The following is a 24019-nucleotide window of genomic DNA, read 5'->3' on the forward strand; positions in this document are numbered from 1 at the left end:
CAATTCCTCCCCACTTAACCTAAAAAAAAGAAGTCTGGTAAAGAGGGGACATGAAGGAAGATGGAAGCTATGGCTATCTTGCTTAAACCACTCTTCTGAGAACTCTGGCACTGGATTCAGAAGGGCTGTGTTTATATCTCACCTCTATCACTTACTTAACTAGGGGGACCCTGAGAAAGTCAGTTAACCTTCTTGGGTCTCAGGCTCCTCCTCTGCAAAAATAGAAGGGTTCTATCAGATGGTTTCGAGGTCCCTTCTAGCTCCAGAGTTATGAATCTTTGTAATCTAATCATGGCTTAACCTCTGTCTGCTCCCAGGCAAGACTGCAACCTAAGCTATAGGTTAGCTGCTGACTCAGGCCATTACTGTATGTGGCTCTGTTGTTCCAGGGCACATGAGCTGACCCATGGAATATACGTATTGGTGTAATACGAGGCTAGATGATAAGGTTTTTAAAGATAACATAGCAAACTTGAAAAAGCACTTGAATTGATGTCACAGCTTTGCCTCAGACTCACTATGTGAGCAGCAAATCACTCAGTTTCAGTTTCCAAATCTGTAAAATGGAGATACTAACATTTGAATCCCTATTCCTTAGAGGGAATATTGATTCTTCCCCCACCATATCTTACATCTGGCCCCTTCTTTCCATCTACACACCACCCTGAACCAAGCCTCCTAATCCAGCTCTTTTTTTTTAAACCTTGCCTTCAGTCTTGGAATCAATACTGTGTATTGGTTCCAAGGCAGAAGAGTGGTAAGGGCTAGGCAATGGGGGTCAAGTGACTTGCCCAGGGTCACACAGCTGGGAAGTGTCTGTGGTCACATTTGAACCCAGGACCTCCAATCTCTGGGCCTGGCTCTCAATTCACTGAGTTACCCAGTTGCTTCTAATCCAGCTCTTTGCTGCTAGTCCTTCACCCTCTCCAGTCCATCCTCCCCCACAAAGTTGCCAATTGACAAAAGCAGATGCTACTACTTTGTTCTAGAAGCTCTAGTGGGTCCCTCTTCTCTCTCGAGTAAAATTCAAGCTGCACTATTTGACAGGAAAGTCCTTCACAATCTATCTCTAGCCTATCTCTCTAGGCTTACTGTATATAATTTTCCTTTATGAACACTAATTTCCAAACAAACTGACCCTCTCCCATCTCTGTACCTCTGCATAGATTGTTTCTATGCCTGGAACATATTCCCTCCTTACCTCCACTTCTTAGAATTCCTATTTTCCTTCAGAGCTCAGAGTAAATGCCACCTCCTACATGATATCATCAATTGTTTCTGCCTTCCTTCCCTCAGATATTTTGTATTTATTCCAGATATACTTATTATGTACATGCCATCTCTCCAGATAGAATGTCAGCTCTGGGAGGAGCTCTTGTAGCTTCAGAATCTAGCTGAGTTCTTACCTGGCACATAGTAGGCACCTTATAAGTGCTTATCAAATGAATGAGGGTGGAATGAGATAATATATGTCGAGCATGAAGAATGGCTATATGAATGTAAACTTCTTTACCAGGACAAAGGGCATTTTGAAAACTGCAGTGACTTACCCTTCCATCTGGTGTCCTGGGTCCTGAGTAGGGTGGAGCTTCTCCCATCAACACTGGCCAGACATCAAAAAATTCCTAGGGAAAAAAGTCATCATGATAGCATTAAGAGGGACTTTAAAACATTTTAAAGCAAAAAGGAGGCTATGAAAGAAGAGGCAGTTGGAGCCTTATATTATGTTTGTAGTTGCTTTTCCCTTCCGAGCTATGCATTTTTCTAAAGAGCAAGGACAGTATCTTGCTCATAGGTTTAGGGTTGGAAGAGACCTTAAAAGATTTGCCTGATCTTCTAACTTAGGAGGAGAAAACTACTATTACATACATGACTCGTCTAAGACCTTAAGAAGATTCCACCTGAGGCCAAACCTCTAGGAATGTTGATAATATATCCTATCTCATTTCTCAGTTATTAAAAGACTCCTACATTGTCATATCTAGCACCATCCTAGTGACTCTGAATCCCTAGCCTTCATCATTCAAATTCTTCCTTCCTCACTGTCTAATCTCTTATACCTTCTTATTCCCATACACTTAACTCAATCCCTTCCTCTCTACTCCTACTAATATTCCCCTTTACAGCTATCTACCACTTCCACTGTGTTCTCTGGAATACCTACTCCAGAAGCAACAAATTTGCTTTCATTTTTAAATCTTCCTTTTTCTCCCCTTCAATCTTCTGACTCCCAAATGAGACCCAGGTCCTTCCTGATGATATAGTCTCCTGACCATTTTTTCTAGTACCAGATCTTTCACTTGCATTCATTCCCTCAACTCACTGGTGGAAATAGAGGTGTTGGAATACTCCTTGCTCTCCATTGCCAATTCCAAGTTTTCCCTCTACCACTATCACTCAGTGCCTTCTCCTCCTTTGAGGTTCAGTTCATATATACTACTCAATCAAATTTTTAGTAGCTCTTATCTACCAGCCTCTTGGTAATTCCCTCTTCTTTCCCCAGTGGATTAAAGGCTTCCTTTACAGTCTTTCTCTCCTTCTCTTCTCCTCTCCTCATCCCAAAAGATTTCAATATACCTATTGATATCACCTCAAACACTCTAACTTGATAGTTCCTCGACCTTTTCATTTAATTTGATTTGCTACTCCACCCTACTCAGTTATATACAAATATATTTATATCCATGATCTTGTGTAAGGGGTAAATTTCAGGGTTATTGGATGAATATATGATACTAGTGGTCACCAGGGATTAATTCAATCCCAATAAAAATACTCAAGTCAGTCTTGGAATTTTATGGTGGCTTAATTACAATAGACGGAAGGAATTAAGAAGAAGAAGAGAGAGAGAAAAGGGTATAAGATTTCTCCGGCCTAACCTAAGTCAAAGGAAGTTCTGAGAACTCAGCCATGAGGCCTCCTCAGAAGATTAAAAAACTAGCTTGGCTTCCAGCTACAGGGTCTACTCTGAGATATGTAAACCTCAAAATTCCTTAGACTTATAAATGTTGGAAATTTCACCATTGGGATATTTCATACTTGGAAAATTTCTTACTGATAGTCTATTGGAATGGGAACCCCATTGGCATGGGAGGTTCCTTCTCTTCCCTTCTTAAGATTACTTTAGGACAGAAACCTTTTGCTGAACAATGGAAAGGACTTTGACCTATGCTTAAGCATAGAACAGGAATTTCTTTGAGTCATGATTGATTTTAGAATTGATACAATGGAGATACTTGGAATCAATCTCCACCCTATTCAGTCCTAACAGGATTGAGTAAGGGCTGCAGCCTAGATCAAAATTTAATTATTCCAATCTCTACCCTACTCAGGTTAACAGGATTTAGAAAGGGCTGTAGCAAAGGAGCAAAGATTTAATTATTTGAAAATATGACCTTCAACAGACATGTGCAAAGCCTCTGGGCGGTCCTGGGTTAAGCTAGAGCCTCCATTGGCACAGGGAAATTGATGGACAGTGATTGGTAGATGTGAGAACTGAGGGGAGGCAACTTGGATGGTTTCCTTAAAGATCAGGGGGGTCTGAAGACTCGAAGTGGTTGAGGAGTTGGCCGGAGTGGTTGCGGTGTGCTCTGAGAAGCTTGCTCTGAAGGAAGCTGAAGGTGGGGGCCTCTGAGACTGTTTCTCCATTTTGGTCACGTGAGTAATAGGGACTGATCTCTTTTCTTTGCCCCAGCTATCTAAGGGCTTGGGCCTTTTGGCCCAGCCTAAACAGAAGGGGTATGTAAGCCCTATTCCCTTCTCTCCCTTTTTCTCTCTCTCTATCTCTAATTCCTTTCTTACTCCTATTGTAATTAAACTCCATAAAAGATTTACTGCTGACTTGAGTTTTCATTTAGGAATTACATAGCTGATTCCTTGGCGACCTTAAATTAATATATATCAGCCTTTTAAAGTGATTCCCTTGTAACAGATGAGGGGCCTCCTAAAAGAATAATACTTTTAGAAGGTAAAGGAAAAAGGAATCAGCCTAAATCACTCACCCAGGTTGTTCAGGGAAGACGCCTCACCTAACCCACACTACCAAGCTTCTCCAGTCCTTTACCGGCAATTCACAAACGCCAACCACCAAGATGCCAAATGCCACCCAGCACTCCCCATGCTGCTGACAAAGACCAATGTCTCCAGGAGCAAGAGTGAGAGCGAGAGCCACATCTCCATGAGAGAGCCCAGAGAGAGGAAGTGATGTGAAATATATAGACTGTTCTTTACAACACTTCCTGCATCTCACATGTACCAATGGTAGCTTAAGCTTGACTTGGGACAGCCCAGGGGGTCTGTCAGTTGTTTCTTATTTGTCACTTGCTAGCACATGTCTGTCATAGGCCATCCTTCTCAACACTTAATCCTTAAGTAGGGGTGTATACATTCCTGGTTGCTAGACTAAGCATGGTGGAGTAAATCTAAAATTCACCCCTGTCACCCTCCATAAATGTAGCACTTCCATGTTCATTAACTCAGAAATTTCATTATCTAATCATAATCTGTGGTCATTTTATCCTTTCCTTTTCCTTGAAGTCCCAAACCTTCTTTTTTTGTCGTCACTGTAACTTTCAGTCTCTCCACTCGTCAGTTTTTTCCCCAGGCTGTCAGCCACACACACTAATATGCTCTCTTCCCTTCCCTGTCTGAGTCTATTGGTTAACCAGTTTAATTCACATATACAAAATTCGTTTAGCCATTTCCCAACTGGTAGATGTTTTTCTTCCTTTCTTTCTTTTCTTTTCTTTCTTTTCTGTTCTTTTCTTTTGTTCTTCTTTCCTTCCTTTCTTCCTTTCTCTTTCTTTCCTACCACAAAAGCACTGCTACAAATATTTTAGTTCATCTTCCCCCAGTTTTTTGCTTGTTCTTTTACCACCTTCATATTTATCAATCATAGGGAAAGACCTCAAAAGGATCTATGGGATCATCTAGTCTAACAATTTCATAATTATGATTGAGGAAATTGAAGCCCAAAGGAATTAGGTGATTAGCCTTTTAAGTGACTTTTTGGTCACATGGGTGGGTAGTGGTAGAGCCTGGATTTTAAATCAGGTACTTCAACTCTTAAGCCAGTATTCATATGACCAATAGTGGTGAAAGGGATAAAGAATATTTATTTATGGATATTTTAATGGCTTTTTTTTACACAATTCCCAATCAACCCTTTCAATTTATAGATGAATAATTTGAGACATGGAGAGGGAAAGTGATTTGTCCAAAGCTCGGCAGGTAATATGATGGATAGCCAAAATTTGAAGTCAAGCCTTCTGATTCTATAGGCTTCTGATTCTGATAGGCTTGACCCTATCATCGTTGTCTCATTCTCTACTAATCATAGCTGTTATTCTTTTGTTACTTATTATCTCCCTCAAAAAACAGACAGATTTCCTTTCAGGTGTTGATTCCTAGTTCTACATGACTGTTCACTCTTTTGATAGCCAAAAGGAAGAGGTGATGAGGTATGATTTAAAAATCACAAACAATTAAGTGTATATGAGTCAGTTTCCCTAGAGTCTTCCTCTGATGCCTCATTAGGACTCCTCTCGTTCAGCTTTCTAAGATCCCATGAGCTACTAGAAACCAAAGCAAATAATTTTTTTCCTGCAGAGCTTTAACTGTCCAATCTCTGTTTACATATAAATTGAATAGAATTCTCACCATCATTTGTTGCTTCCAACAGCACTAATCTACTATGGGAAAAGACCACAAAGGATGGTATACCAACCAAATACTCAATTCCTTCCAGGGAATGTGTGGTATAGGAGAAATGGCAGTGGTCTTGGACTTGGGAGAGACCGATTTAAATTCTGGCTCTGACACATACTAGCTGTGTGACTATACCATAAGCAAATTCTTAACCTCTTTGAGACTCAATTTTCTCATCTGAAAATAGGATTATTAATACTTGCACTACATACCTCACAGGGTTGTTGTAGGGGTGATGTTTTATGAACCATAAAGTGCTATACATGTCACTCAGATGAATGTTGATGTAATTTTTAGCTTCCTCCCATGGAAAGACAATCTTAGGGAAAAGTCTGACATATCCTGTGCCTCCACAGGGTTTATTTAGCATCATAGGGTTTAGGTCTTAAAGGCACCTTGAGAACCCCCAAGTCCTCCCATTCTTTTCATTTTAAACATGATACCCAGAAAGGGACCATGATTTGACTAGGGTTAAAGAGATAATAATATCAGAGTTAAAATGTGAACCTGGATTCTTTGACTTTAAATTCAGGGAACTAGACCATACTATGCTGGATATCCAAGGAAACTCTAGCAGTTTAGAGACCCTTTCAAACCTTGGGAGAAGAGAATGGCAGCTCAAGAGATTTTGCTCAGTCTCCTCTATAAAGTAAACATTTTGCTAGCTGGAACATTCTTTTTAAAGTCTTTATAAACATTCATCCCCAAAGGGTTCAGTTGTTCCCCTTTGGGGTTGACTATTCGAATATTTTCTTGGGATGTTGTTCTTCCAGAAAAGTTTTTAAAAAGCAAGACATTTTTTCAGGCTTAAGCCTAGGGTTAAATTCTGCAACCTTAACTCTTTGTAATAATGATAAATCTTCTCCAGTCACATACTCACTAAGTCAACAGTGGCTTTTTTTTTCTGAAAGAACAGCATAAAGTCCGTTGTTGAACCTTACAAATTTTGGCTAATCCTGACTTATGATTCAGCTATGTTGGTCAGGTCAGTGCCAGAGAAACATCCTATTCTGCCATTGTCTGTGTGGTCTGATCAACTTAAATATAACTTGCATTTTTAGTGGGGTTTGTTGATCTGCATGCTTTAATCCCTGAGTTCTCTGAAAGAATGAAACTTCTTTAAATTTCTGAAACTCAGTGTTACATGATTAAGTTTAGATGGGTCCTTGATAGGGAAGCAAATCTAATGGACTGTTTAGGGGAACAGAAAGAATACTGGAACTCGAGTCAGAGATTCTGGATTCTGGTTTTTTCTACCTGTATGACCTTCAGAGAATCATTTAATTTCTCTGAACCTTAATTTCTTCTGCAGAAAAATTCAAAAGCTTACACTAGGCAGCCTTTAAGGTCTCTTCCAAATCTAAGTCTCTCATTTTTAAATTGCCTTGAGAGAACCAGATGAGGAGAGAGAGAGTAAAGAGACCCACCATTCCTGAAGAGGGAAAAGTGGACAGAAAAAAAGTCAGGCATATGACTCACTCCATTCAGCATTTCCCAAGAACTCAAAAAGCACTATTGTGCTTTCAACTCAAGAAATTCTCTGTTATTATATAATATCACATTACATATATCATATTATATATGCATATATATTACATAATTCTTGCCTGTTAAAATCTGTTTCCCCTCTGCTACTGTTTCTACCTCTGAATCCCTTCCTACCTTTTCTATATCTCTTTGCCTCCTTCTTGGCTCTCTTCTCATTTCTGGTTGTCTCTCTTTTACTTCTTTTACTTCTCCCCTATAATTAGCCATAAACTAGAAATAAATTCTCCATCATTTATTGTATTTATTCTATATGATGTTGGGTTCTCTGTCCTTCACCATTTCACTCTTCATTTTGCCTCTCCTCTCTCCTGTTACTGCTATTTTAATGGTGATAACAAACTTTGTCCCACCCAGGTGTGTATTTACTTTTCACATAGCCCTGGTGAGCAGAATTATGTTTTGCTGGCTCACTAACTCACTAGGTGTAGATTAGTGACTTTTTGTGGAAAATAGATGCACCACCCTTGCTGTAAAAGGATGGCCAATGTGTAAGGTGCACAATATGACCCCAATTCTTCCATACTTTCCGTGAGGCATATGAAGTGATTATGGGAAAATTAATTCCAACAAAACCAAACTTAACCTTGACTTAAATTGTTTGCCTCATAGATTGCCTAACCTTTTGCTTGGTCATGTCCAAGAGCCCCACAGAGTATCTGTCACAGTTGAGAAAGGCACGGACTGTGTAAAGGGCTTTGTGGAACTGTCTCTCGATGTCTGTAAGTTCTTCAAACACTTTGCTCCCAGACCACAAGAGTATCTAAATGAAAACAAAGAAAAAGCATAAAGGTCTTAGGATTAGCTATGGCAGCAGCATTTCTTCTAGCTCCAAAAAATTAATTTGGATCCTTCTTAGCATAAGTTTAATGCAGCAATATAAATATCCAGGCAGGCAGGCAGCATTGAATAAAAACTGACTATGTGCTAGGCACTGTATTAAGTGTCTGGGTATGCAAAGAAAAGCAAAAAGAAAATCCCTGTTCCTGAGGAGCACACAGTTACATGGAATAGATAATCCATATGGTCAAGGAGTCCAGGGCTAATGGGTTTCTTTCCCAATCTCTCCTATGTAAATGGTTTAAGAGCCAAGCAAACTGATAGAGTTCCTTCAGGTCTGTTTTCTTACCTGGCCCCGGCGGGTTTCACAGTTGTGAAGGTAGCTCAGATGGAACACCTTCATGAACAGATTTGCAAAATTAAGATACTTCATTAGAATCTAAAATACAAACAGAGTATGAGGAGGATGAGAAGGATAATGAACCCTTTGGGAGAGTAGAGATCATAGTGTTATGATGTACCTGAGTACTTGTTATCAGCATGGTAGGCTCATAAATCTCTAGTGATAAATACCTTTCCTTAGGTAGGATCACAGATTTAGAGCTAGAAGGGACTAGCACAGTTATCCAGTTCGATCTATTCATGTCCTGAATGAGGAAACCAAAGACCGGATAGTTGAAATAACTTTCCTATAGCTGCATAAGTAGCAAGTAGCAGAGGGGAATTCAATCCCAGATCCTCTGATTTCAAGACCAGCAATGTCCATTGTAACATGATGATTTTCATAGAATCTTAGATCCATAGAGAATCAAAGCTACATGGAAACAATCATTCCATTCCTATTACTTTATAAATGGGAAAATAGACTCAGAGAGGAATAGTGACTTGTCTAAGGTTACATGAGATTTAGTCCCAAGGTCTATCATTAGGACCATTTTCCAGGACTCAGCTTCAATCTATAATTTAGGAGTCACCGTAAATTAGGAGACATTGAGGATGGTTATGATATGATAGAAAGATCATTTAAATTAGAATAAAAATGTCTGGTTTCTAGTTTTATGTTTGCCACTCCCCAGCTGTGTAACTATGACTAAGTTACTTAATCTTTCCAGACCTCAATTTGAAAACCCATTCCATCTATGTCTCAGTGTGATTTGAGGGGAATATCTTGGCAAGCTCTGAAGTGTGTTTTAAATGTGTTTTAACAATTTAAAATTTTTATTGCTATCAGTATCTTCATATCATCTTCATTTCTGAGCACATCTGTCTCTCTCTAATTCCATTAGTCCATCCCTTATGTGAGAACCAAACCAAATCCATTTTGTGAACAATACCATTTTGAGACTTCTGGTTCATTTTCCTATAAATCGCCCAATTTCAAGGAATCCTGCCTTCTTGCTTACCTCCTCCCTATTCAGAAAGTCCCAAATCTGTCTTCCAATAAGAAATCAGATTACTTAAGCCTAAATTTTATTTATTGTTTCCTTTTCATGTATAAAAATCTGTGAGAAATCTGTATTTGAGGGTTTTGTGCCTGCTGAAAAAGGCTTTTGATCCAGGTTATTATACATCCTTTGCTAATAAATAGCATTTGTTTGTGTTTTGTTTCCTCAGTTATAAATCCACTTGCAACAGTTTTTGGCAAACTAGTCAGGAGTTTGAGAGGAGACTCTGACTTCCAAGATGACCTTTCAGAAGAATTACCCTAAAGTGCTTTGCTTGATTTTCCATCAAGGGATTTCTTCATGGAAAACTATCTTAGAAGTCATGGAAGACCACCCCAGAGGTCAGACTCCCTGCTTAATCTCAAACTTTTCAAGCTAAGGAAAGCTCTCACACTACTGGACAAGCTCCCATACTATTAGGAGAGCTTTCTTTTTTTTTTCTTATTTGAAATTTTTTATTTAATTAATTAATTTAGAATATTCTTCCATGGTTACATGATTCATGTTCTTTCCCTCTCATCCTCCCACCCCACCCCCAACCTCCACAATAGCCAATGAGCAATTCCACTAGGTTTTACATGTGTCATGATCAACACCTATTTCCATATTATTAATATTTGCAGTAGGGTGATCGCTTAGAGTCTACATCCCCAATCATATCCCCATTGAACCATATGATCAAGCAGTTGTTTTTCTTCTGTGTTTCTACTCTCACAGTTCTTTCTCTGGATATAAATAGTGTTTAGGAGAGCTTTCTTAAGGGAATGATAGGATCTAATAATAGCATACCAAAAAGAAACTCTTCTTGAAAATATGTTAATACCCTGGGACCAGTTCAAATGGGAATGATCAAAAAATGATATTGAATTTGATCTAAAACTGCCAAGAGATTCAGCTGGTAATCTTTTTTGGCCACTATATGGTACTTTTCATTATTTCAAATTGAAGAAATTAAAGCTTGCTATTGAAAATCCTCATTCATCTCAGATGCAACATTGGTTTTGCTGGGATGATTTGATGGACTGACTCCCTAAAGGGCTTTATTTTTATATCCTAGCTTGCCTCTTCCTCTCCAGCCTCTTCAGTCTAATACCACCCTGCCTATCACATTCATTTCTATACTTTTCACTGCTAGGCAGGCTACTATATAGGCTTGTTCTATTTCTCTCTCGGCTCCTTCATCTTATTCCCCTTCTACTCTTAATAAAAGATTTGATCTCCTTTGATCATGAGAGAACTGCTGCAAGTGTCTTTCCTCCCTGGGAAAGGCTATACCTGATCCAACTAACATGGATATTCTAGTTATTTATAGGAAGTCACCAAATTTACAGTCCCTTTGCCCTTCCATCAGAAAGAAAGATATTCCTAAATTTGATAAATACTCTGAGGCTGTTACAGCTCAATTTCAGGACATATTTAGAGGTTATAACTCCACCTGGGGAGATATGACTGATTTAATGGAGTCCTTACTCTCCCTAGTGAAAAGAACTGCCATTGTTGAGGCTGTAAAAAGAGAAATCCCAGTAATTGGATTATCTGTTTGCCCTATAGGTCCAGCTGTACAGTACTTTTATTTGATCTTGGATTCATGGTGCTGTAGAGCATCATATCCACCACAATGACTCTGATAGATTGGTAGTGCTTGAAAACAATTGTCTTAAACCTTATTGTAGCTTCCCAAGGGGGAGTCTGTGCTATGACCAAATAATCTTGTTCCTACATTAATCAATTTGGGAAGGTTGTGATGAGCTTTCAGGAAATCCAACAGGTTAGAGCAGAAACATAATTGCCTAAATCAAGTGACCCCTGGTGGAATCCCTCCTCCTGGTTCATCTGGAAAAAGAGAAATGGCATATTGGCAGCTATACGTAAATGGCCACTCTTTGCTTTATGCTTCATTAATAGACTCCGTATCAGTAGCTATGCAAAAAGATGCTTCCCACTGGGCTTTTCTTGGTCTGTGATGCATGTGACATTGATATCGGGTATATAAAAATATTATAGATTAAATTTATAGATAGTGATCCAAGAGGAAATGGGAATACAACCTCACCAACTATCTAATGGAGTAATTGTGAAAACCAAACTGACTCCATTTTGTGAACAACTTCCATATTCTGACTTCCGTTTTGTTTTCCTATAAGTCACATGATTGCAGGGAATTCTACCTACTCACTCACCTCCTAACTTGGAAAATACCAAATTATTTCTCCAATAAATAATCAAATCACTTAATCCTACGTCCTGTTCTGATTCCTATTTATTATTTTTTTTAATGTGCAAAAAACTATAAAAAAATCTGTTTTTGAAGTTCTTATGAATGCTGAAGGGTCTTTGACTCAGTTTATTATGCATTTGTTTGATAATAAATTACATAGTTTAGACTTTGTTTCCTCAGTTATTACAAATCTACTCATGACATATGTAACAAAAAAGGGAAAAATTTTTTTCATCAAGACTAACCAATACTTTAATCATATTTGATAATATGTGCAATGTTATATGTCCATAGTCTCCCCATCCCTATGATCTCTATAAAGAAGAGAGCAGAAATAAGGGCATTTTCTCACCTCTTTTCTGGAGCTATTTGTTTATTATAGTTATTCTTTGATTTCATTTTGGTGTTGTTCATTCCATTTACATTATTGTAATTATTGGGTATATTATATTTCTAATTCTGCTTACATATGAGCTAATATCAATGACATGACTTATAGTTGCCTATTTATAAGATTTCCTTACCTCTTCATCCCTCTTGGTAAAACATGATCCATCAACTTTGTTCACAGCCATAATTACAGCTATAACATCTTTTCCAGTCATTATTGGAGTGGCCAAAATGTTCTTGGTCTTATATTCTGTGAGATCATCAACAAAGTCACAGAAGTGCTCATCCTAAGAAACAAAGAAATAAACACATGATTCTGTCATTAGAGTCATTCAAAAAAAGACAATCCAATTAATTTCTCTTGATATATGGTTAATCATTTCTGTTTTCTTCATAACAAGAAAACAAAGGCAAAATAGGAATCACATATTATAGAATTTATAGACACAATGACTTTTAGAGTCCAAAGGGGCCACAGCAATCACCTAGTCCAACCTCTTCATTTTGTTGATGAGAAAATTTAGTCCCAGAGAAGGAAAGTTACTTGTGGTCACATGGCCAATAAATGCCAGATCTGGGATCTGAACCCACATCATCAGAGAGGTTTCTCCTCACCCCAATCCATAACTTAAAAAAGTACTAAATTTCAGTTAGAAGTTAGTGAATTGAAAATATAATCTTTTTTTTTCCCCATCAAAGTTCAGAGACTCCCTGAATTCTGTTCATGGGCCCCCTTAGGTATCTATGGATCCCAGGTTCTTTAGATGATGACAGATGAGCTATTCTTAGCAGTTAGAAGTTAGGAATAATGTGAAGTGAGAAGTGTATCTTCCAGGAATGGAAGACAACTTTTCATGGAGACAGGAGATAGAATTGTGTGAATAAGCAATTAAGATAATTTGCCTAGAACACAGACTATGTGAGGGCAAATAATTTGAAGGGTAGACTATCATCAGATTGCAGAGAACTTTGAATTTGAAATAGAATTTGTGTTTTATCTTAGGTTTAAAGGAGAGCCACTGAATCTTCTTCAGAAGGAAAGTAGTGTGATCAGACTTATTGTTTAGGACTACAAATATAAGGAATGCCTGAGTGGAGAGAAGAGGACAGGTGTGAGCAAGGTTGTGGAGATAAGATCAGCAGGACTCAGGAACAGATTGGATATAGGAAGATAGGAAAGTAAAGATGTTGCAAACCTGAATGACTAGAAAAATAATAGTAGTCCTTTGCAGAAATATAGAAGTTATACAAAGGGGAATTTGGGGGAGAAGCAAACAAGTTCTGTTTTAGAGATTTTGTATTTGAGATGTCAATGCAACTTTCAGATGGAGATTATAACAATCGATGTGCAAAGGGAAATTATAGTTTAGGAAAGATATGGGGACTGGATATGTAGATGTGGGGATCAGCTATAAAAAAGATAATAATTGGATTTGTAGAAAATGATGAGCTCTCTGAGAGAAACGAGGAGGCCCAAGGTACAACTCCAAGGTATACTCATGCAAAAGAGGGGCAAGAGATGAATGATTATCCAGCAAAGGACACTAAGAAAGAGTGATCAGATAGGTAAGAAGAAAACCAGGATAGTGCAGTCAAGAAAACCCAGGGAGGGTAGAGTGTCTACAAGGAGGGAGCAGTCAACAGTGAAAGCTAAAGAGAGGTCAAGAAGGATATGGACTGATAAAAATAATTTGATTTAGCAGTTAGGAGATCATTTGTAACCTTGGGAGAAAAATAGTTTTAATTAGGTGGTGGGATCAAAATCACATTGCAAATGATTGAAACAGTGAAAAGTGACAGTGTGGAAAGGAAAAGGGACAATTTTTCCTAGGAGTTATAGAGAGGAAATTATTAATATATTGACAAGGTTTGAGAAGATAGGGAATTTTTTAAGGCTGTCCCAGAGGCTGGAGAATGACTGAGGCAAAAAAGAATTTTTGGTGCAAGGCTTGGAATTCTGAAAGGGGAGGGGCAAGAAGAGTTCAGAGGCAGTTAGTCTGACTTCTGTGGAGACTGGCCGACTAGGCTCTCTCTCTCTCTCTCTCTGGCTAGAGCTCTGCTTGTGACAGGAAAGAGAGAGCAACCCTGGAAATATCTTGAGGGTTTGTCCTTTGCTCACTGTGCAAAACCATCTGGAAGAAGACTGGTGTACACCTGCTGCTGTGAGAACTTTTGTGTAAAAGGAGAAGAGCAGAAGACCTGCTTGCCTGGACTCTGAGTTTTACCTCAGAGCCACACCCTGCTCAGTGAGCCTCTCAGACATTTTGGCTCACTGATTTTGTCTATTTGGAGACTCTCTTAATATAAATAATTTACTTTTATATAAGGATTATAGATAGCTTAGTCAGATAGTGTTTTTAGTTATTGGTAAGGAGTTTTGAGAGTAGCTTGAGTGAATTCTCAAGATCTGAAGAAATTCACCTCACATGAGGTGAAAGAGGATTGGGTGGAAAATCTAGTTTCCCTTAGAGTTAAGGCATCCTATTATTATTATTCCTTATTACATAATATAAATAGATTACACATACACACATATTAGTCTCCAAATATTTTGTATACTGGTCCAGTGAAGGGAAGTTCAATCTTGGACTTTTCTTCAAGGAGGAGATCTGAAAATACTTTGTGATCATTCAGTAAAGTATATTACCACAGTATCCTCCTTATTAACATCATTTATTATCTTGATATCACAGAGTTTGCAAGTGAAAGGGAGAAGAGATAAAGAATGATAAGGTTGAGGAGATAGGAAAGTCTAGTAAGAATTTTTGAAAGATGAAGGAGATCTGAGCATATATGTAGTCTATAGGGGAAAAGCCAATGGATAGAGACTAAGATTATGAAGAAAGAAGGAACTATCTAAAGGACAAACTATCCGGAAAAGATTAGTAGGGAATCAAGGTCACAAGCATAATATTGACTTTGGTTAGGGAAAGGATACCTGAATTTATAAATAAATAAAATATTTATTTCAATTCACTTAAACTGAACAAATATTTGGTGAGTACCTACATGAAATGATTTGCCCAAGGTCAAACAAATTTACTGATGGAGACCATTTTCAGGATCATTTGGAGAGCTCACCCACTAATAAGACTTCCAGTTGTTGTGAATTGGAAGAGCTTAATATCACCTGGAGTATAGTTGAAAAAAACACTAAATTTGGAATTGGAAGATCTGGCTTTGAATTCCAAGCTCTGCCTCTACAACCTTGAAAAATAATGAGGATGAGGATGATAACTAGCATATATATAGGGCTTACTGTGTGCCAGGCCTGTGCTATACATTTCATAAATACTATCTTATTTGATCCTCACAATAACTTTGGGGGGCAGGTGCTATTATCCTCATTTTACAGGTGAGGAAATTGAGGCAAACAGAAGTTAAGTGACTAGTCCAGTATTACGCTGTTAATAAGTGTCTGAAGTCACATTTGAACTCAGATCTTTCTGACTCCAGATTAAGTACTCTCTCCACTGCCCTTCCTGGCTGTGGATGTCATTTCTTTCTCTATGTTTTAGTTTCTTCTTTTGTCAAACTTGATGGCTTACCTCTAAGGTCCTTTTCAGCTTTTGATCTTATGGTTAACCTATGTTTATTATGATTAAGATAAGACACAGTGCTTGCATTGGAAATACAAAGATGAAACAACCCAATTGATTCCAGTCTCAAGGAAATTACAGTCTCAGAGAGGGATAAGACTGCTCAAATAATTGTAGTATAAATTAGAATTGTTTAAGTGTAAAGGAGCTGTCCAAAGTGATGCTATGAGAAATTTTATAAGAGACAAATCATTTCTACTTGGGATCCCAGAGCTATCAAAGAATCAAAGTATTTCAAGGGTGCAGTTACCTGAACATTCAGCATTACTGTTGATAATGTGGTTTCAAGCTAGTTGAAGGGTAAAGAAACTAGGTTAAGCTTCTGCTATAATTAAACTAGGAGCTGAGGATTTAGCTAACATCTTCTTAGAGTATTAATCAATAAACATGTGATATGATATCTTCAAAGTGGTAGTGACACATTCATAAAGTTAAGCCTGGTTCACGTGCTCAAAATACATCTCACATATCTAATTTTGGCCTCAAATTTCTCATATTTGCATCTAACATATTATGTGTTTATTATTGTTTTGTGAAATCCACTACAGAATATCAGAGCAACAAGAGATCTTAGAGAATAAGTATTTTATAGAAAAGCAAGCTGAAGCATGAGGGGGAAAGTGTCTAACCTATAGTCACTCAGTGATCTTATGACAAACAGCCTTCAAGCCCCCATTCCTTCTGATCCTCTGCCTTTTTCCTATCACACCTGTCTTTATGACTGTGTCACTACCACTTTGAGGATATTATGTCTGAGGTCATAATTGAATCAAAGACTTCCTGACTTAAGGCCAGGCTCTCAATTCAGTAGCCAACACCTAGCTGCCCCCAAAGGGCTTCATTAAAATTGATCAATAATTAAGAAAAAAGAAATAGATCCCTGCCACCAGTATATTGACTTAGAAAACCTCATTAACATTATATTGCATTGCATTTTTATTTATTTTGTTATACATTCCCAGTGAGATTTTAATCTGGTTTGGCTTCACTAGGGATTTTTGCCCAGCATATGGCCCTACTTTGAAGTGCTCAATAAAGTAATAACAAAATTTATCTGTAGAAATAAAAGATATATTCTCTAAGAATAGATTCTATTCTCGCTATGAACTAGCTATATGACCATTGACATTTGTGAACCTCAATTTCCTCACCTGTAAAATGAGGACAATTAGTACTACCAGCTTTTTATATGATATGGGGAAATTACTTCCCTCTCTCTGGGTCTCAGCTTCCTTTTCTATAAAATAAGACTAAAAAATTCTAAAGGTTCTTTCTAATTCTCACATCCTATAGTCCTATGATTCTGTATAAATGATTTTTATCAATATAGGGCCAACTAAAACTAGTTTATAAGCCTCTCCTTTATGTAACTCAAAACAGTTTCCTCATTCTTTTGCCCTGGATATGCCAAGGAGACAAAGAAAAGGTTACATTAACAGACTGATGAAAAACATTGTCCTTCTTTGGTCAACAATGCCAGGGCCACTGAAAATCAGTGTCAACAATGCAATGTAATGGAAAGTATAAGAAATCTAGCCCAACAAGGAAATTGCCCAATGGCATGAGGAAAGCCATATTTGGGAAAGTAATAACCTCTCTTATAGAGCGCAATTTCAACTTCACTTACTTAACTTCCCTCTTTCCTAATACCAGTTCCCAAGGCTGAAAAAATCTGTTTGAAACCATACAAACAATTGCATTTCTTTCTTTCTTTCTTTCCTTCCTTCCTTCCTTCCTTCCTTCCTTCCTTCCTTCCTTCCTTCCTTCCTTCCTTCCTTCCTTCCTTCCTTCCTTCCTTCCTTCCTTCCTTCCTTCTCTCTCTTTCCAATTTTCTCTCTCTCTATCCCCACCCTTCCATCTTAAAATCAATATCATATATTGGTTCAGAAGAGCAATAAGGGCTAAACAATGGAAGTTAAGTTACTTATCCAGGGTCACATATTTAGCAAGTGCCTGAAGTCAAATTAAACTCAAGACTCCAGTCTTGGCTCTCAATCCACTGAGCCACTTAGCTATCTCCTTCAGGTTCCTTTCAAAGTCAACACCTCTTTCACCAGAACCCTCAGAAGTGGAATGTCACATATACTAGCTCTCTATTTTGAAGTCCCAGGGGAAATGCCTAAACTTGAGGACATAGAAACAGGGTATTAGAGCTTGAAAGGATTATAAAGTTAGCATCATTTAGAACAATGCCTTATTTTACAGAGAAGGAAATTGAAGTCCATTGAGTGCCAATAACTTGCTCAAGGTCACACTAGTAGTAAGCAGAAGAGCTGGGCTTCAAACCCATGCCTTCTCACTCCAAATCCAATTCTTTTTTATTCTCAAGTCAATCAAAACAGATAACAGGTAAGGCAGAATTTTACATTTTAAATTTTGAGAATAAGTCATTTTCTGATGGCAATAAAGGGCTAAACATAGTCATGTAATCCAATAAGCATCATAGATCTGAAGAATCTGTATATTGGAGGAATAGAAAATAGCCATGGATTCTCATGATCCCTTCTGGTGCCATAAATGTTCACTATATCTTTTTGTCATAAGAAACAATGAACAGGTTAATTTTTATATGGAAAGAAATACATGAATTTATGAAGAGTGAAACAAACAGAACAAAGAGAACATTATATACAACAACAGAAATATTGTCTGAAGAATGGACTTGTGTATTTTCACCTCTAGAGAAAGAACTCATTAGAAAGAAAGAAGCAAGGCATAGTTTTATATATACATATATCTTTTTGTTAAATGATGCCTTCTCTAATGGGGGAAGGGAAGGAGGGAGAGAGTTAGCAAGCAAATAAATTTAACTCAAATTTATATGTCATATACAATATATTGCACATGTTATTTATGATACACATACACACACACATATACATTTGCCTCACTTCCTAGATCATATTTGTACAAAGTCAGGGCTTCTACAAACATTTTTTTGTGCCATGCACCACTTTGGCAGTATGGCAACTGTAACCCATCCAGTGGACCTTCTTTTGAAAAAAAGACTACCCCAGTATCCTGAAACAGTTGCCACACCATGGAATCACTCTTTATAGACAGAGTCAACTGGATGGCCCATCCCTGGTTAAGAATTCCCCTTTTTGCTTCACAAAGGAATAAGAACTGCCCCATTCTCACTCCAACACCATCCCCATAGACCCAGGAGTCCCCTGGATAAATGGGACATTTATTACCTCTTCTGTATTGGGGACGTTCACAGTTTTTTTTGCATGTGCAACATGGCCCACTACACCCATATCCAGGGGGAAGACGATCTCTGAGTCAGGCATCACCAAGCAGTCCTCCAAAACCGCATCTTTATGGACATTGAAGAACCTGGTGGCAAGCTCTGCAATGCCATTCCGGGCCCGGTACATGAACAGACTCATTCGGTCTGCCTGAAGGAGAAAGCACAACTTCTTCATAACGTTGAACATACTTTTCTCAGGTTGCAGGTTCTCCTGGAAATCTCGGAGGAGGTCGAAAATAATTTCACTCTCTTCCACACTGGTCAAGGAGTGGAAGTGACTAAAATCAACAGCTGTTTCCTTGGCACCCAGTAGCTCAGAGATGACTTTGGCCCTGAACTGGTCATTGTAGTAGTGTTTAGCAAAGCTAATGTTAGCATCCAGGAACTTTTCTACCTCTGCGGCTGTCACTTCTCCCATCTTCGAGGTTAGCAGCCTACAGTATGATGGAGATGCTCACTTTCAGAGAGTAGTTTGAGACAAATTTGATCTGTAGATACCCAATGGTTTCCTGTCTGATGAGCTTTAGCTCTGTTTTAGCCAGACTCTGGTCTCAGTTATAAGTCCCCTTGAAGCAGGGATTTAGAGCAGGAACCTGGAAGAGGGTACAAGATTGGGGTATTAACTCCTCCCAGGTATTTAATGGGATTATATGTCTCAGTGGAAGTACATGCAAAGCCATTTAATCATATTCCATTTGGAAATTCAGACAGCATTAGATGTTGCCAGAGTCCCAGATGGTTGCTGAGCACACCCTTGTTGACACTGAATTAATAACAACAATGTTATCCCCATACTCCCATATGAAAGATATCTTGAAAGGATTTCGCCCTGGAAATCCCCTAATTGTCCTCCATGAAATCTATGTGTTTCAAATGGTTAGGTTATAGTAAACTACTCCTGGATATTGCATATATTTTCACACTGGGCTATGTGTTGGTCAGTTTTCCTGAATTTCTTCTTTCCCTTTAAAAAAAAATTCTTTGTTGCAAGATATGGCTCACTGGATAAGAGAGGGGAGGTTTATATTCAGAAGTAACTTTGGTATAAACAAAAACTTTGGTTTAAACAAAATAGATTCTAATTTTTTAAAAAATCTATTTTTGAGATCCTACCTGGTTACAAGGACATCTATTGAATATAGAATTGTGTTCTGTTTGGGGCATTACAATTTAGGAGGTTATTAATAAGATGGAAGACATCCAGTGAAGGACAACAAAGATGGTACAGGACCTCAAGTTTAGGCTATACCAATCTCAACTGAAGAAAGCAGAGATATTTAGCCTAGGGAAGAAAAAATCCCAGGAAGTATGATAGCTTAGCTTCAAGTCTTTGAAGTCTTCTCATACCATACCAATTAAGAAAAGATTCAAAGGCAGCTGGGTAGTATAGTGGATAAAGAGCCAGGTCTGGAGTTGGGAGGACCTGAATTCAAATATGGGCTCAGACTCCATATAGATGTGTGACTCTGGGCAAATCACTGAACCCTCATTGCCTAGCCCTTACTGCTCTTCCATCTTGGAATTGATACTTAGTATCTGGATATCTACAATGCAAAGGTTGGATAACAAACTCATTGTGTACATTTTAAAGAGAATTCTTTTTCATGTATGAATGGAAGTTTATGACCACTAAGCCCTTTACAATCCAGAGATTTTGGGACCTTTGATCCTGAGCCTTATAAAGAGTAAATGATTTGCCTAGGGACCAGAGATGGGAGGTAGGGTCTCTGTTAGAAGAGTGAATGGATGCCAAAGTATCAAGAGCATTTGAAGAGTTAGTGAAGAGACAACATTTAGCTTCAGGTAAAAATTTCCAAGATTGGGAGCATGAAGTGGGTCAAAATAGTCCAAGATAATTCTCTATCCATTCTTTAAAAAAAAAATAACTTTTTCTTTCTGTCCTAGTAACACCTGTAAGAAGGGGAAGGGCTAGGCAAATGGAGTTAAATGACTTACCCAGGGCCTCACAGTTAGGAAGTGTCTGATGTCCAATTTGAACCCAGGTCCTCTTGACTCCAGTCCTGCTGCTCTACTGTGCCACCTAGCTGTCCTGCCATTCATTCATTTTTGTAGACTAGAGCTTCTCCTTATGCCAAACTTCTTCCTGAAGGAACTTTCAGTTGGATAGTTCCCTGGCCTTCATTAGTATTATTAGTGTGATGTGGTGGAGAGGGTACTTGATTTTGAAGTCAGAGAGTCCCTGATTCAAATTCCACTGCAGACACTTTTTTTTTTTTTAATTTTTATTTGGTCATTTCCAAATACTATTCATTGGAAACAAAGATAATTTTCTTTTCTTCCCTCCCCCCTCCCACCACCTTTCCCATAGCCCACGCGCGATTCCATTGGGTATCACATGTGTTCTTGATTCAAACCCATTTCCATGTTGTTGGTATTTGCATTAGAGTGTTCATTTAGAGTCTTTCCTCAGTCATATCCCCTCCACCACCCTGTATTCAAGCAGTTGCTTTTCATTGGTGTTTTTACTCCCACAGTTTATCCTCTGCTTGTGGATAGTGTTTTTTAGATCCCTGCAGATTGTTCAGGGACATTGCATCGCCACTAATGGAGAAGTCCATTACCTTCGATTGTACCACAATGTATCAGTCTCTGTATACAATGTTTTCCTGGTTCTGCTCCTTTTGCTCTGCATCACTTTCTGGAGGTTGTTCCAGTCTCCATGGAATTCCTCCACTTTATTATTCCTTTTAGCACAATAGTATTCCATCACCAACATATACCACAATTTGTTCAGCCATTCCCCAATTGAAGGGCATCCCCTCCTTTTCCAATTTTTGGCCACCACAAAGAGTGCAGCTATGAATATTCTTGTACAAGTCTTTTTCCTTATTATCTCTTTGGGGTACAAGCCCAGCAGTGCTATGGCTGGATCAAAGGGCAGACAGTCTTTTATCACCCTTTGGGCATAGTTCCAAATTGCCCTCCAGAATGGTTGGATCAATTCACAACTCCACCAGCAATGAATTAGTGTCCCAACTTTGCCACATCCCCTCCAGCATTCATTACTTTCCATAGCTGTTATGTTAGCCAATCTGCTAAGTGTGAGGTGATACCTCAGAGTTGTTTTGATTTGCATCTCTCTGATTATAAGAGATGTAGAACACTTTTTCATGTGCTTATTAATAGTTTTGATTTCTTTGGCTGAGAACTGCCTGTTCATGTCCCTTGCACATTTATCAATTGGAGAATGGCTTGATTTTTTGTACAATTGATTTGGCTCTTTGTAAATTTGAGTAATTAAACCTTTGTCAGAGGTTTTTATGAAGATTGTTTCCCAATTTGTTGCTACCCTTCTGATTTTAGTTACATTGGTTTTGTTTGTACAAAAACTTTTTAATTTGATGTAGTCAAAATTATTTATTTTACATTTTGTGACTCTTTCTAAGTCTTGCTTGGTTTTAAAATCTTTCCCTTCCCAAAGGTCTGACATGTATACTATTCTGTGTTCACCTAATTTTTTTATAGTTTCCTTCTTCACAGACACTTTTTAGCTATGTGCCCTTGGGTCACTTAACTGCTCTAGGTCTTGGTTTCTTCATTCATAAAATGAGGGTATTTGATGAGTGCTAACATTTCTTCCAGCTTTAAAGCTATAACATTGGGAGGAAGTGAAGATCTTTAAACCCAGCTAACATTCTCCTTTCCTCTCTTTTGCACATAGACTCAGTCCTCTCCACTTCTCTTCCCTATATAAAATCTTATTTAATTAATTAATTTAGAATATTTTTCCAGGGTTACAAGATTCATGTTCTTTCCTTCCCCTTCCTCAACCCCCTCCCATAGCTGACGAACAATTTCACTGGGTTTTACATGTGTCATTGATCAACACCTGTTTCCATATTATTGATATTTTCATTAGGGTGATTGTTTAGAGTCTACATCTCCAATCATATCCCCATCAAACCATGTGATCAAGCAGTTGTTTTTCTTCTGTGTTTCCACTCCCATAGTTCTTTCTCTGGATGTGGATAGTGTTCTTTCTCATAAGTCCCTCAGAATTATCCCAGATCATTGCATTGTTACCAGTAGAGAAATCCATTCTGTTCGATTGTACCACAGTGTATTAGTCTCTGTGTATAATGTTCTCCTGGTTCTTCTCCTCTCATTCTGCATCAATTCCTGGAAGTTGTACCAGTCCCCATGGAATTCCTCCACTTTATTATTCCGTTGAGCACAATAGTATTCCATCACCAACAGATACCACAATTTGTTCAGCCATTCCCCAGTCGAAGGGCATCCCCTCATTTTCCAATTTTTTGCCACCACAAAGAGTGCAGCTATGAATATTTTGGTACAGGTCTTTTCCCCTATGATCTCTTTGGGGTACAAACCCAGCAGTGCTATGGCTGGATCAAAGGGCAGACAGTCTTTTATCACCCTTTGGGCGTTGCCCTCCAGAATGGTTGGATCAATTCACAACTCCACCAGCAATGTATTACTGTCCCAACTTTGCAACATCCCCTCCAACATTAATTACTTTCCTTTGCTGCCATGTTAGTCAATCTGTTAGGTGTGAAGTGATACCTCAGAGTTGTTTTGATTTGCATTTCTCTGATTATAAGAGATTTAGAACACTTTTTCATGTGCTTATTAATAGTTTTGATTTCTTTAACTGAAAATTGCCTATTCATGTCCCTTTCCATTTATCATTTGGGGAATGGCTTGATTTTTTTGTACAATTGATTTAGCTCCTTATAAATTTGAGTAATTAGACCTTTGTCAGAGGTTTTTGTTATAAAGATTTTTACTAATTTGTTTTGGTTTTGTTTGTACAAAACCTTTTAATTTAATGTTATCAAAATTATTTATTTTACATTGTGTCATTTTTAAAAATTCTTGCTTGGTCTTAAAATCTTTCCCTTCCCAAAGGTCTGACATATATACTATTCTGTATTCACCTAATTTACTTATAGTTTCCTTCTTTATATTCAAGTCATTCACCCATTCTGAGTTTATGTTGGTATAGGGTGTGAGATGTTGATCTAACCCTAATCTCTCCCATACTGTTTTCCAATTTTTACAGCAGTTTTTGTCAAATAGTGGATTTTTGTCCCCAAAGCTG

At 38.1% G+C, this 24019-nt stretch overlaps 1 protein-coding gene across 1 annotated transcript in view; it reads right to left on the bottom strand.

Moving 5' to 3' along the window:
* Nucleotides 1–19354, bottom strand: part of PDE6A (phosphodiesterase 6A) — a 107950-nt gene extending 88596 nt beyond the window's left edge. Inside the window, exons 1-5 of the mRNA XM_056811456.1 lie at nt 18881–19354; nt 12219–12371; nt 8381–8470; nt 7874–8014; nt 1551–1625 (exon numbers count right to left, since the gene is read on the bottom strand). Of these exons, the coding sequence (XP_056667434.1) occupies nt 1551–1625; nt 7874–8014; nt 8381–8470; nt 12219–12371; nt 18881–19354 (933 nt within the window). The remainder of the gene's footprint in view (nt 1–1550; nt 1626–7873; nt 8015–8380; nt 8471–12218; nt 12372–18880) is intronic.
* Nucleotides 19355–24019: the final 4665 nt, after the last annotated feature.

The sequence above is a fragment of the Monodelphis domestica genome, chromosome 1, assembly GCF_027887165.1.
Source record: "Monodelphis domestica isolate mMonDom1 chromosome 1, mMonDom1.pri, whole genome shotgun sequence".
In the NCBI taxonomy this organism is placed as follows: domain Eukaryota; kingdom Metazoa; phylum Chordata; class Mammalia; order Didelphimorphia; family Didelphidae; genus Monodelphis; species Monodelphis domestica.